This window comes from Mustela erminea, chromosome 12, assembly GCF_009829155.1.
Source record: "Mustela erminea isolate mMusErm1 chromosome 12, mMusErm1.Pri, whole genome shotgun sequence".
Classification (NCBI taxonomy): Eukaryota; Metazoa; Chordata; class Mammalia; order Carnivora; family Mustelidae; genus Mustela; species Mustela erminea.
This window is the reverse complement of record NC_045625.1, coordinates 77,832,192-77,845,949: the sequence shown is the minus strand read 5'-3', so window position 1 is coordinate 77,845,949 and position 13,758 is coordinate 77,832,192. Positions and strand designations below refer to the sequence as shown.

Sequence of the window (13,758 nt, the reverse complement as noted above, 5' to 3'; positions counted from 1 at the left end):
TCTCTCCATTACCATCTCCCTTTCTCTAATGCTAGCTAAAACTTCAAGTTTTTCAAGGTGAAGTCCCAACTCGATAGCCTGATTGTAAAGGTCTTCCACAGTCTAGAACCACTCTACCTTTTCTAGCCATATCACCCATTAAACTAGCAAACCAACCTCTCTTTCCCTCCCAGTCAGGCTGTCCCACCATCCCTGATTACCTGATTACCTTATTCATTTATATCTTCCTACCTCTGCCTTCCCTTTTTTTTTTTCTTTACATTTTTATTTATTTGACAGAGAGAAGAAAGTGAGTGCGCACAAGCAAGGGAAACAGCAGAGGGAGAGGGAGAAGCAGGCTCTCAGCTGAGCAGGGCCCAATGCGGGACTTGATCCCAGGATCATGGAAGAGTGACCCGAGTCAAAGGCAGACACTTAACCGACTGAGCCCCCCAGGCACTCCTGCCTCCCTATTCTTGAAGCCTTCCCTGGTAACTCTATAAACAGCAGCCTCTCTCTACAAAAGTCTCCTTTCCCACTAATCCTTTACCTTTACTGTATTCATTATTCATTAACTTTTTTCACATGTTGTCTTATATTCTTATATTCTTGAAGCCTTCCCTGGTAACTCTATAAACAGCAGCCTCTCTCTACAAAAGTCTCCTTCCCACTAATCCTTTACCTTTACTGTATTCGATATTCATGAACTTTTTTCACATGTTGTCTTATATTAATTGACCCAGCAGAGTCTATATTTCTTAATGGTGGGATCTTGTACTTTGTATTTCCCTTCATTTCCTTATACAGGACTTTGAAAATATCCTAACTTGTCAATGAATGACCAATACTTTGACTTAGTATAAAATCAGCTCATTAAATTTAGACTAAAGAACAAAAACTTTTAAATGCTTGTTTTGGACTTACTGCATTCTGAGTAGATCTCCTGAAAATCTCCTGCTGTCATAGAAAAATTAGAACCAGGAGGAAGACTGTGGGGATCAACATCAGGGAAAAAGATGGGTCGAATCTGATCAGCTGACCTCCGGTTATTGCTAAACTGATGGATCCAGGGATAAAGCTTATACTTATTAACTTCGGAACATCTGCAAAATATGAGCACAAAATTCAGTGTTAACTAAATATTTTACCAAGAAAGTCTACTTTAAATACTAAAATATAACCTGATTGAAGATTTACTTATGTAATTCATTTATACTTAAGGTGTTACCACTATACCCCAACCAATTATCTGAAAATGCACATACAGATGTAGATGAGTAACCAATAGTGAATTAAAAGACAGGAAAAAAAATTAAAGTAAATTCAGAGATATAAATGTGTTGCTCATTCACATTATAAAAAATGTATTTCCAAACCTCAAACTCAAGTAAAAAACAGGCCAAACTTTTCTCAAACAAGTAGTATGGGTTTTGTTTGCTACCCAACTATTCTAATTCTCTCCATTTTTAACTTCTCACCATTCCCTAACCCATACTGGACAACATATTATTTAAACAAGGCAGCTAGTTATTTTTTCCAAAGCCCCTCTTCTGGCTTTAAAAGTAACAACTCTTTTCCACTGTTTTCTAAAAGAGGCCACAGAAATTCTAAGAGATATTTCCAACTCAGTCATATGAGCATACATGGCCGTCCTATCAGAATTTGATTACGGGAAAAAGTTATGATCGCTTACACTGAACTTACTCCACTAAAGAAACAAAGGGGTGAAGAAGTTTAAGGAACAATGAGAAAATACTCCAAAGTCTTGAAATTCTGCACAGGGAGCATTTCAGTTTTGTGGGATGTCCCATGATTTTCTAAAAAAGTCACTTACCCATCCCATTTCAACATTCTGTTAACTAAGAACTAATTAAAGAGTGGTAATTTGTATAAGCAAGTTGATTTTAATTTAAGAAACACTTATGACACATATCATAATTAAACACTGTGTATTTATCTTCAAATTCAGAATTGTTCAAAAATAGGTAAGTCAATCTGATTCTGAGAAATTACTATTTCCAGCAAAAAGTAAATTAAATACCTGTTGAGTACAAAGTTGGAAGAAAAGAGCATAAAAAAACTCCATTCATTTCCTTGACAAGCATAACCTAGCATAGCTACTTCCCAGGCCAGTCTTCCTAGTCCAGCACCAGGTACCAGAATATTTACTTTAGAAGGATCCCTGAAATGAAATAAGGCAATTATGTCCAACCCCTCAAAGGAAAAAAAAAAGAAAAAAAGGCAAAATCCACATTAACAACTAGAAACTTAGATATTCAGTAAGAATAAGCTCACTCAAAATTGACTTTTTAAAACTAAGAAATACTTCTAAATATAAATGAAAAATAAGGGTAGGAGGAATTATCATATGTTTAAATATCTAATGAGGGTTTTATGCCCTAAATACTTTTGGGGGGAAAAAAGGAGTCGCCTTATATCTAAAGACTTATGAAGACACTCATACTCCTAGCATAGCTGTCACTTGAAAAACTATCCCAAGAAGACAAATTATCCCAAAGGGAACCCAATACACACAAAGATTGAAGAAAATTATTTTATCATAAGACAGTGAAACAAAACGTTATTTCTAAACTCTATAACTAATACAGTAGTTTGTGTGATTAAATAGATGAAATATATGTAGATTTTTATGGGTTAGTTATAGCTTTAAGATCCTGTATATTTTAGCTGGCAAAAGAATTTGGAAAGAAGGTATTCTCAAGAGGAAAATGAGGAATTGCCTTCTAACCGAGCATAAATAATGGCAAGTACATCACACCAAACCACAGACTCACAACCCAACTGCTCTCACTTAGTAGTATCATACTACAGAAACAAATTCTCTTCACTGTAAGATCCACCATCCATTTTCAAATTGCTAAAAAGTCTTAGCAAAGCAAGGGACTTTCTCAGAAATTCCAGCCAATCAATATAATCCTAAGGAAACCAAAATGGAATTCTTATAGAAACCAAAGGCAAATGTGTATAATCATCATGTCAATTAAAAAAAAAAAAAAACTTCACTATTATCTGCATTCTCCAAATTTAATTCATAAATCATAAACAATTTCCAAACCTTCCCATGTATAATTCTCTTTTTAATCTTTATACTATATGGCCTTTAAATTTGGTGTGCTCCAAACAGCAACAGGGCTTTTTACTAGTGGCCCATACAGTAAACCTCTGCCATTTCCCACTCTGAAATGAAGCACCAAACAGAACTAAGGGGCTTTTGAAAACTGAGTCTATAAATACAGTAACATGGGAATTTGTCCCAGGTCATCCATCTGAACTACGTGTTACTTGAATAAAAACCTTCACAAATTCTATTTAATTTTATTGTTGAATTTTATATATACAGTAAGACATAACCCAAAATTTGTTAAAAGGGACCCCTGACAAATAGGCTCATTATGATTAGGAGACATTCTTTAACACTTGACATGAGGAAACTGATGCCAACCAGCCATATAAAATGCTTTCTTCTCATTTCAAATTACAATGTTTGTGTGTGAATACTTTAATTTTTAATTGACTTACTTGATTAAATTTCTCATGAAGAGAATGGGTAACATCCTCCCATGTGGTTTAGACCTACCTGTATCATTTATCTAACAAGCATATAAAGCATATATATAATTTTAGTATTCAAATTGGAAAAGCTACAGGCCACGCTCTATGCCACCCTTTGTAGGACAGACCTGCCACTGTGGCACCGCGCCGGGGCCTCTCTCTCCTCTTCTACTCCCTATCAGAGTAGATAGGGAGTATCTTCTCCCTAGCTACTCTCTCTCTCTACTACTCTCCCTACCTACTTCTCCCTTCTACTCCCACCAAAACCCGTACTCTCCCAGAATTACCTCTTCTCTTTTCTCAGTTCCCATTTGCCCAATCAAAACATGCATTTTTCGCATGTGGCTGTGCTCCCCTTAGATTAAAAAAGGGGGGGTCAAAGTAATGTAACAAGAGTAAATATATTTAGAAGTAAACTCGTAGAGTACTTAAATGGTTATAAAATATAATCACTAACAATGTTTGGATGGCTGATGAGCTGAGTAGAACAAGAATTTTGAAATCATGCTAACCCTAAGGCAAAGTTGTGTTAATATTGGTACTGACAAATTTTTTTTGGTCAATTTATGGAAAGTTAATTTGATGACTACCACTATCAAATTCTCCGTACCCAAACAGGCCCAGAGAACTCTCTAGCCCCACCTTGTGGAGGAAAGCGCTGTATACAACTGCTATTAAAACGCTGTCATCAAGCTGAAGAAGGCAGACCGTAAGCCCTTGATTAGTAAAAGTTATCAAAGATTATGATCTATCACCTACATTATGACAAAAGGATTTCTGTGGACATACAAAAGGAGACACAATAAAACAAAAGCCACAGAATTGAAAAAAAAAAGAAAAAAGTAATGAATGAGCAAGATGGAGAGAATTTTTCCCTATGTTTTTGTTCTTGGACTTTTTTCATGGTCATTTTTGAGGGACAGTAACAGCATAATGGAAAATCCCTCTAATTATAGTATGTATAAAACTAAAGCATTTTAATAGGCAGTTTCTTCTATGACTGCATGTTAACTCTAGGGCATTTCTATGAAGGTATTTCTGGTGGAAAATAAGGGAAATAAAGTCTACAGATAGACCTTTAGTGTCATGGACTGTAAACGTGGCTAAACCTTAGAAAACCAGGAATAGAGGCATATAATATGGGGCTCAATGCTGCCACTAGAGATTCTTAGCAAAAATAAGCAAAAAGTTTACCTAGTTATTAAGGTCCAAATATGGAGAAGCAGTGTATCTACTACAAATGTGACATCCCTGATAACAGCAGGAACAATTTCGACAGTTTACTCCAGACAAGCAAGAAGGAAGAGAGTACACCTATACAGACAAAACGTGGAGCTCCTGTGTATCTAGAGAATGTGGGACAGGCTGGTATCACCGTTCTGTGCTCCAAAGATTACCAGCAGGAAATGTTCCTGAGAGAGGCTTCTTTTATTAGACATGGAATGGTTTTTGCACTGCAGATGGAGATTAGCAAGTTCCAACACACAAAATACTCTCTCGAGTCCACATGTTGATGCTTAGCTGACCCCGGGTAGTTCGGCGTGTACACACTTTCAAGCCCTCCCAGTGTTCAGTTCTATCCAAATCCCAGCAGTTCTCTGTTCAATAACAGGAAAAGCCACTCACCACTTATGGCCACTGAACACGTAAAATGTGACTAGTCTAATGTGATATGAGGGCAAAACAGATAACAGATTTCAGTATAAAAAGGGAATGTAAAATACCTTCTTAATAATGTCACATACTGATTTTATACTGAAATAGTATTTCAAATACACTGAGTTATTAAAGTATATTATTAATTCCACCTGTGACTGAGCAAATTTAAAATAACATATATGGATTGCATTGTATTTCTGTCGACCAGCACTGATCCACACAGGGAAACAGTAAAAACACAATTCTGAGCAAAAGTCAATTGTGAAATGACACCACAACCATTCTATTAATCTTTACACTATAAAAAACAATAAAATGTTTTGTTTAAAGGTATATAAACATGTAGTTATTATAGGAAGGTAAAGTTAGAGAAACAACTTCGTATTAGTTGTTATCTCTGGAAAAAGAGAATATACTCAGCGTGTTTTACAGGGCACGGTTTAAACTGTATCTGTAATATTTCTTTTAAAAAATTTATCAAAAACAACCTCACACAAACAAAACCAAACACTGAATGAAGTAAGTATGGCAAAATTTCAAGGATTAACAGAGCTAGGTATTGAAATATTTTTTATTCAAAGTAGTGAATGGAGGGGGTTGCCTGGGTAGCTCAGTCTGTTAAGTGTCTGCCTTTGGCTCAGATTTTGATCCCCCAGGATGGAGCCTGGGATGGAGCCCTACATCGGGCTCCCTGCTCAACCAGGAGCCAGCTTCTCCCTCTCCCTCTGCCTCTCCATCCTGCTCATGCTCTCTTTCAAATAAATAAATAAAAATTCTCCTTAAAAAGGTAGAAAATGGGTTAGAGATACCATTAGTGCCTAGTCCCTTCAAAAATATCCGTTTACCTCTTAATTAACTCTCAATAAAGCACCCCCATTATCAAACAACTTCTCACCAATTCCTTAATCTTTAGACTCCTATACACCCACAGAAACTCAGTTTAAGTTACCACCTTATCTATGATGCTTCCCCAAATATCCCAAGCAAAGCTTGGACTCACTTCTCAATAATTTCAGCACGGCATACCTCTGCTATAGTTTACATACCAAGTTTTTCTATGACTCACAGGCCAGAGACCTATTTTTGTAAATAAGGCTTTACTAGAATATATTCATGCACATACACAAATTGTCTATGGCTGTGTCCCACAACAACAGAGGTTGTACCCAGAGACTACTCTGCCTGAATAGCCAAAATATTTGCTGGCTGGCCCTTTAAGAAAAAGTTGGCTATCCCTGATTTAATGCATCTTGAACATCTTTCCTATTTGTACACAGAGCTTCCTTATCTGTTTTACAACTGAATCAATAATTCACTACATGACTATACCATATAGTCTCCAAATCCTCTAATTAAGGACATTTTAGATTTTTTCCCAATCTTTTGTTATTATAATGTTAAAATCTTTGGCATATATGATCTTCCAAATGCAGGAATGATAGAAAGCTTCTGCAAAATGAATTCCAAGAGTCAAAAGATATGCATTTAAATTTTGTCAGCTATTACCAAGTTGCCTTCTAAAAATTTTACTGATTTATTCTTCCTTCAGCAAGCTATGTTTCCTCATACCTTTAGTTAAGTTATATAACTTTCAAACTTTGCAATGTAAGAGGTGAAAAATGGCATCTTAGTGTGCTTTTCACATTTACATATTCTTATGAGATTGAGGATCTGGTATTTCTTTTTCTGTGAACTGTCCAGTTACACTATTTTTCCACTGAGTTATTACTCTAGATTTATAAGCACTTGAAATCCTGAACTTTAAGAGCTTAAGATTTTGTTTGAAAGATCTGAAATAAATATTTGTTTTGGGCTAAGAGGGCTTTCAGGATAAGGGATAAATCTAAATTTTCAGTCTCTATTCCTGCGTTACTTGGCAGTCTACATTTCCTCCATTTTCTCTTTTTAAATGGTCTCTTTTAGCTACGAGAATCCTTTCATAAATTACAATTTATATTCTTCAATGCAGGTAGACAAAAAATGCTTCTTTAAAGCTTACCATATAGTTTCCTAATGTCCAACTATATGAAAGAACTATATTCAACTGGCCAACCGTATATCTGTTTCATTTTGGAGGGAAATGCAAAGACACAATCGATTTTTCTCCTACACACAAAGTATCACTTCATTTTCTTCTAAAGTGGGGTGGGTTAATGAAATTACCATATAAAAATATAGTCCCAACAGTTTTCAGGATTCACAAGAGAATATGGTTCTACACGGCTGTGATTTCATTTCGGGTGGGACTCAAGCTTAAGAATCTCCTTCCTTAGCAAACTATAAACTTTATAGCACAAAATTTTAAAATTCAAATGATAACATTATTAGTCACCTGAAAAAGTGAAACTCTCAATACATACTGTTCAGGCCATCAAATGAAAAGCTAGTGTGCGTATGTTCATATTTGAGAAAAAGGTTTAAACTTTGAGCTCATACTTCAAGAAAAATTATACTGCTAATTTCAATGAACTGCTCACTAAAGTATAGTCCTAATCTATTTAAAACCAAAACAGACCAGAGGCTAGTAACTACCAAAATGGTTGTCATTCAGCACAATTAAAATAGCATTTCCTTAATTAGCCAGTAGACTGCAATACAGATGTCAATCTGTGGCTTCAAAGCCACTTGTGCTTGCAAACTCAGGCACTTAAAAACTCCAAGTAGGGGCGCATGGGTGTGGGTGGCCCAGTCGGTAGATCTTCCAATTCTCTATCTCCGTGTCATGAGTTCAAGCCCCACACTGGGCGTGGAGCCTATTTAAGAAAACTAAAAAGCAGAATAAAGTAAAACTCTAAAAAGAGACAAATTGGACCAACTAATAAGACAAGTGTGTTTTCACAGGAAAAAAATACTTTAATGCTCAACAGGTATAGCTACTTCTACACATATTTAAGGATTCTTTCTTTTATAGACAGCTCAGTTAGAAAAGGCCTTCACTGAAATTTCAAAATGAAAAAAACAAAAAACATACAAGCTGACATAAATGTGGATCAAAACCAGCCAAGTGTAAAGACATCAAATTCCCATATACTTTTACTGTGGCATAAACAGGATCCTGGAAACTTAACTGAGACTCAAAGTTGACCAGGATTTTCCTAAAAATCAATTTGGATGCTGAAGGGCTATAATTAATGTCCCTTTTTCAGGACTAGAGGTTTACTTCTTTATGGCAAAATTATTTAACACGGACACGAACTTTACTGTTTCATTAGTTTTATTTTTTTTAAGTTTTTTGATAGCTCATCCTATCAACTATAAGGAAACCAGTATAAACTTAAAAAGCAAAACAAATGACATAGGAAGAGATAATGAAATTTTTCCGTTGTGTCCAAGAATAGCACACACAAAAAACAGTTTGACAGATATCTTGGCATGCTTCATTTAAAGTTTATCTGCCTGTCTACCCTTATAATATGGATTATTTTCATGGAAGGGAAATGGGTAACTGAGTAACAGTTTTAGGAAAGCAACTTTAAATCTTGTGAAGTTTTAAAAATTTGCAACACTGTGGGGGTGCCTGGGTGGCTCAGTGGGTTAAGCCTCTGCCTTTGGCTAGGTCATGATCTCAGGGTCCTGGGATCGAGCCCCACATGGGGCTCTCTACTCAGCAGGGAGTCTGCTTCCTCCTCTCTCTCCGCCTGCCTCTCTGCCTACTTGTGATCTCTCTCTCTCTCTGTCAAATAAATAAATAAAATCTTTAAAAAAATATTTAAAATTTTCAACACTGTGGTGTGCTTTACCTAATCAAAAAAATTAATTTTGTTTTAATTTTAAAATAACCTAGGGGCGCCTAGGTGGCTCAGTCGATTAAACATCTGCCTTCAGCTCAGGTCATGATCCCAAGGTCTTGGGATTAACTCCCACATGGGGCTCCTTGCTTGGCAAGGAGCCCGCTTCTCCCTCTCCCTCTGCCACATCACCCGTTTGTGTTTGCTCTCTTGTCAAATAAATAAGTAAAGATTTTTTCAAAAAAATTAAGTAAAATAAAATAACCTATTAAATTCATTAAGAGTTAATTCTTTCTTCACCAGTCCACATTCTATCTTTCAATAACAATAATAATAAAATAGTAGCTAGATAACAGTAAAACAATACTCTGTGTAAGTTCACTAAGTACTTTAACAATAGCATGCATGGCCTTTGGTACAGCTGACATTGTTATGCTGTTTGGACAGCATGGTAATATACATGATTCAATGATCACGATTCAATGCATAGGAACAAAGTCATGTTTGAAGACGGTAAAAATAAAGCTAACATAAGCATTTGGCATTCAGCCCCCAAATATATGCAAACGTTTGTACATTCCAATTACAATGTCTTACTTTATAACCTACTTCTCAAAAACAGAAATATTTTCAATTTTGAGAAAGACCTGGACTTTATGTTTACAGAAGCTATTCAACTATTATCTATTATTTTTAGAGCACAGCACTGAATATATACATTGACAGAGAGTACCAACTATAAATTTTAAGACTGTAACATCCTACAATATAATAACATATCCCACCATATATCAACATTTATAAAAGTTCATAATAATTATATCATAATTCTAACAGTTGTAGAATATTTAATGTAGGACTACTGATAAAAAGACTAACCTGTAGCATTCATTAAAGCAAACACAGGGAGCCTTTAAAAACTGTGTCATTTTGAGCTATTCACTCCAACTAAGGCCTACAATTTTCAAAAGAAGCATTATTAAGGAAGGCCTCATATCCTAAAGAAAAATTAAAAGCGTATTTTAACATTTCCACCTCAATATCCCATCGTTAAAAAGACAAAGATGTCTCCCAACAAAGAAAAGTCCCGACCAGATGGTTTTAGAGGTAAATTCTATTAACTATTTAATGATGAATGAACACCAAGTCTTCTCAAACTCCCAAAAAATTAAAGAACACTTCCTATAACTCATTCTATGAGGCCAACATTATCCTAAAATCAGATAACATCTCAGGAAAAGAAAATTCACAAGAATTTTCACAAAAGAAAAAGAGAACAGATTAATAATACCCTTTATACAGGTGTAAAAATCCTCAACAAAATATTAGCAGATTGAATCCAACAACACATTAAAAGGATTATTCACCATGACTGAAAGGAATTTATGCAAGGAATGCAAGGGTGGTTCAACAAAAGAAAGTCAATCAATGTAATATATCACATTAATTGAACAAAGGAAAGAAACATGATCATTTCACTTGACACAGAAAAGACATTTTCTTTTCTTGATAAAAATGTTCATGAAACTAGAAACAGAGGGAAAAATTTTTTTTTTAAGATTTTTATTTATTTGACAGAGAGAGACACAGTGAGAAAAGAAACACAAGCAAGGGGATTGGGAGAGGAAGGAGCAGGCTTCCCACTGAGCAGGGAGCATGATGCTGGGCTGGATCCCAGGACCTTGTGATCATGACTTGAGCTGAAGACAGATGCTTAATGACTGAGCCACCCAGGTGCCCCAAATTCCTTAATATGATAAGGGGTATTTAAGAAAAACTTACAGCTAACGTCACACTCAACGGTGAAAAAACGAAAGTTTTCCCTAGAAGATCCAGACCATGATAAGGATGCCCCCTTTCACCACTGGTATTCAACACTGTATTACAAGTTCTGGCCAGACGTATTGAAGGGGAAAAGAAGAGGTAAACCATCTCAATCCCAGATGCTATGAATCTGTATGTAGAAAACTGCCAAGAATCCACAAGAAAGCCCCTCCAGCTAATAAATTAAGCAAAGCAGCAGGGTTACACAATCAAGACATTAAAAAATGTGTTTCTATACAACAGCAATGAATAATCCAAAAGGAAATTAGGAAAACAATTCGGTTTACAGTAACATCTAAAAGAACTAAATACTTTAGGAATAAATCTGACCAAGGTCAAGAAAGACTTGTACACTGAAAACTACAAAACAGTGGTGAAAGAAATTAAAGATCTAAATAGACATTCTGTATTCATGGACAGGAAGATTTAACATTGTTAAGATCTCAATACTATCCAAACCAAGCTACTCAGTTAACATAATGCCTAATAAAACTGCAATAGCCTTTTCACAAAAATGAAAAAGTTCAGTCTGAAATTCATATGGAATTGCAAGGGGCCCCAAATAGCCAAAACTATCTTGAAAAAGAATAAACTGAAGGACTAATGCTTCTTGACTTCAAAACTTACAAAGCTACAGAAATTAAAATACTATGGAATTGCTGTAAGGGGCAACGTACAGACCAATAGAACAAAGAGCCCAGAAATAAACCCTCACAGGTACAGCCAATTGATTTTCAACAATAGTACCAAGACTATTCAATGGGGAAAGGACAGTCTAAAAAATGGTGCTGGGAAAACCAGTTATCTCTATGTAAAAAAATATACCACATACAAAATGAGCTCAAAATGGATCAAAGATACAAACTTAAGAATTAAAACTATAAAACTGTTAGAAGAAAGTACTAGGGAAAATCTTCATGACACCAAATTTGAAAAACACTAGTTTGAAAAATACTAGCACCAGAAGAAAAAAATAGATTAATTGGGCTTCATCAAAATTATACAATTTTATACATCAATGGACATCAAGAAAGTGAAAAGACAACCTACATAACTGGAGAAAATATTTGCAAATCACATATCCAACAAAGAATCAATACATACAAAAAAAAAAGGGTTAAAGATCACAAAGACCACACAATTTCATCTCTGACAAATCATCTTCAATCCAAATATAATAAAGATGACAAAAAGCATGAAGAAAAGAGTCAGTGTTATAAGAAATTAGGAAACCCAAGCATACTATAGCTTCACTGATAAAACTGGGAATCATAAAATTTGTTAACAAGTCTGTGGACACTAATAATATAAATTAAAAACTTCTTAAATGAGTACTATATATCTCAAGCATTTCTAATAGCTGAAGTATTTGAAATGTGCCCAGCTTTGAAGCCTATGAATAAACTTCTGTCCAGAAAAACATGTCATTAGAAACTTCCTAAATTTTATCTTTTTTTAAAAAGTCAGTGAATTATTATTACCACATTACTTCTGAACCTGGTACATCAAATATTTGGACATGTAGAAACAAGCAATGGAAGTGCTGGTTTTTTGTTTTTTGGTTGTTGTTGTTGTTGTTGTTGTTGTTGTTGTTTTGAGTGATAACGTGGCTGGAAAAATAATTTCACCTGAGCTCTTAATGTCACTCACTACCTGAGTTATTTCTGGGTCTCAGACTCAGGACACTATAAATCAGATTGGAGAATTATTGTTTTTAGAATTGATCATCAGTGAGAGGTCCCTGGATGGCTCAGTCAGTTAAGCATCTGCCTTCAGCTCAGGTCATGATCCCAGGGTCCTGGGATTGAGCCCCATGTTGGGCTCCCTGCTCACCAAGGAACCGCCTTCTCCCTCTCCTGCTTCCCCTGCTTGTGCTCTCTCTCTCTCTCTGTCAAATAAATAAAATCTTAAAAAAGCAAGCAAGAAAGAAAATCAGTGAAGTGTCACAATTGTCATCAACGATGGAATGAAAATAATGAAAGTTTTAGGTGACACAGGAATCGCACGTCTATAATGAATCTATTATCCCATCAACTGTGTGTTCAGCAGGTTACTATAGCAGCGCATGTCAAAAATGTACTGGCCACAAGTTAAAAAACCAGTGGGTGATTTTCATGGCACCCAGCTACAGATAATCTACATGGCATTCCCATGCAGAGGTCCAAACCAGGTGGATTAGCAGCCATTACCTGTTAAAAGCCAGCTAAAAGATACAAAAGCCCAAATCCTATACTTTGCAGATGATAATTCCAATACACCAAGGGTTTCCTGTGGACATAGCAGTTCATTTACTGCTGAAGAAATAACTGTATTTTCATGCCTGAGAGTCTGTTTCTTAACATTGCAAAGATCTTTCTATTACTCTACCACAGGAAAGATACTAAAATCAATGTACAAGAAGTAAATGGTGAGATGCAGAGGAAAACTTAGGAACTACTTCATTTTCTAGAAAGCAACAATTGTTACATTGCCATATTTCTAGATGAAAGGTCTATAGACTATTTTTTCTTAAGTGATTGAAGCAACTAATATATGTAAACATTAAAAATTAAAAACACAAGTTTCACTTACCCCTCCAAGCTCACAGCTTGCAAAAGGAGAATGCCTTTTTCCTAGTTGTCATTATTATTTACTTCAATTTCTGTATTCTTTTACATACATCATCTGGCATTCAACAAAAAATGAGACATGCCAACCAGAACAAAAATGTAACCCACAGATATGAAAGGAAACCATCATCAGAACTGACCCACAAAGAGCACATATGGTGGAATTATCAGACAGGGATTTGAAACTGACCATAAAAAATACATTAAAGCATCAAGGAGAAAAGGTCGATCACACGCACAAATAGGAAATATGAGCACAGAGAGAACACACGCAGAAATGTATGTGTATATGAAAGCCCTAGACATTTTTTTTTTTTAATTTGGCAGCAGAGTTAAGTCTTTCAATGAGTTTATCAATACACTGGAATAATAAACAATCAGTAAAA

At 35.4% G+C, this 13,758-nt stretch overlaps 1 protein-coding gene across 4 annotated transcripts in view; it reads right to left on the bottom strand.

Moving 5' to 3' along the window:
- Nucleotides 1-13,758, bottom strand: part of CARNMT1 (carnosine N-methyltransferase 1) — a 50,920-nt gene that overhangs the window by 22,652 nt on the left and 14,510 nt on the right. For all 4 annotated transcript variants that reach the window (XR_004277378.1, XM_032307147.1, XM_032307146.1 and 1 more), the window contains exons 4-5: nt 2,021-2,161; nt 904-1,082 (exon numbers count right to left, since the gene is read on the bottom strand). Coding sequence is in view for 3 of the 4 variants with exons in the window: in XM_032307147.1 (XP_032163038.1) it covers nt 904-1,082; nt 2,021-2,161 (320 nt within the window). In the remaining variant the exon portion in view is untranslated. The remainder of the gene's footprint in view (nt 1-903; nt 1,083-2,020; nt 2,162-13,758) is intronic.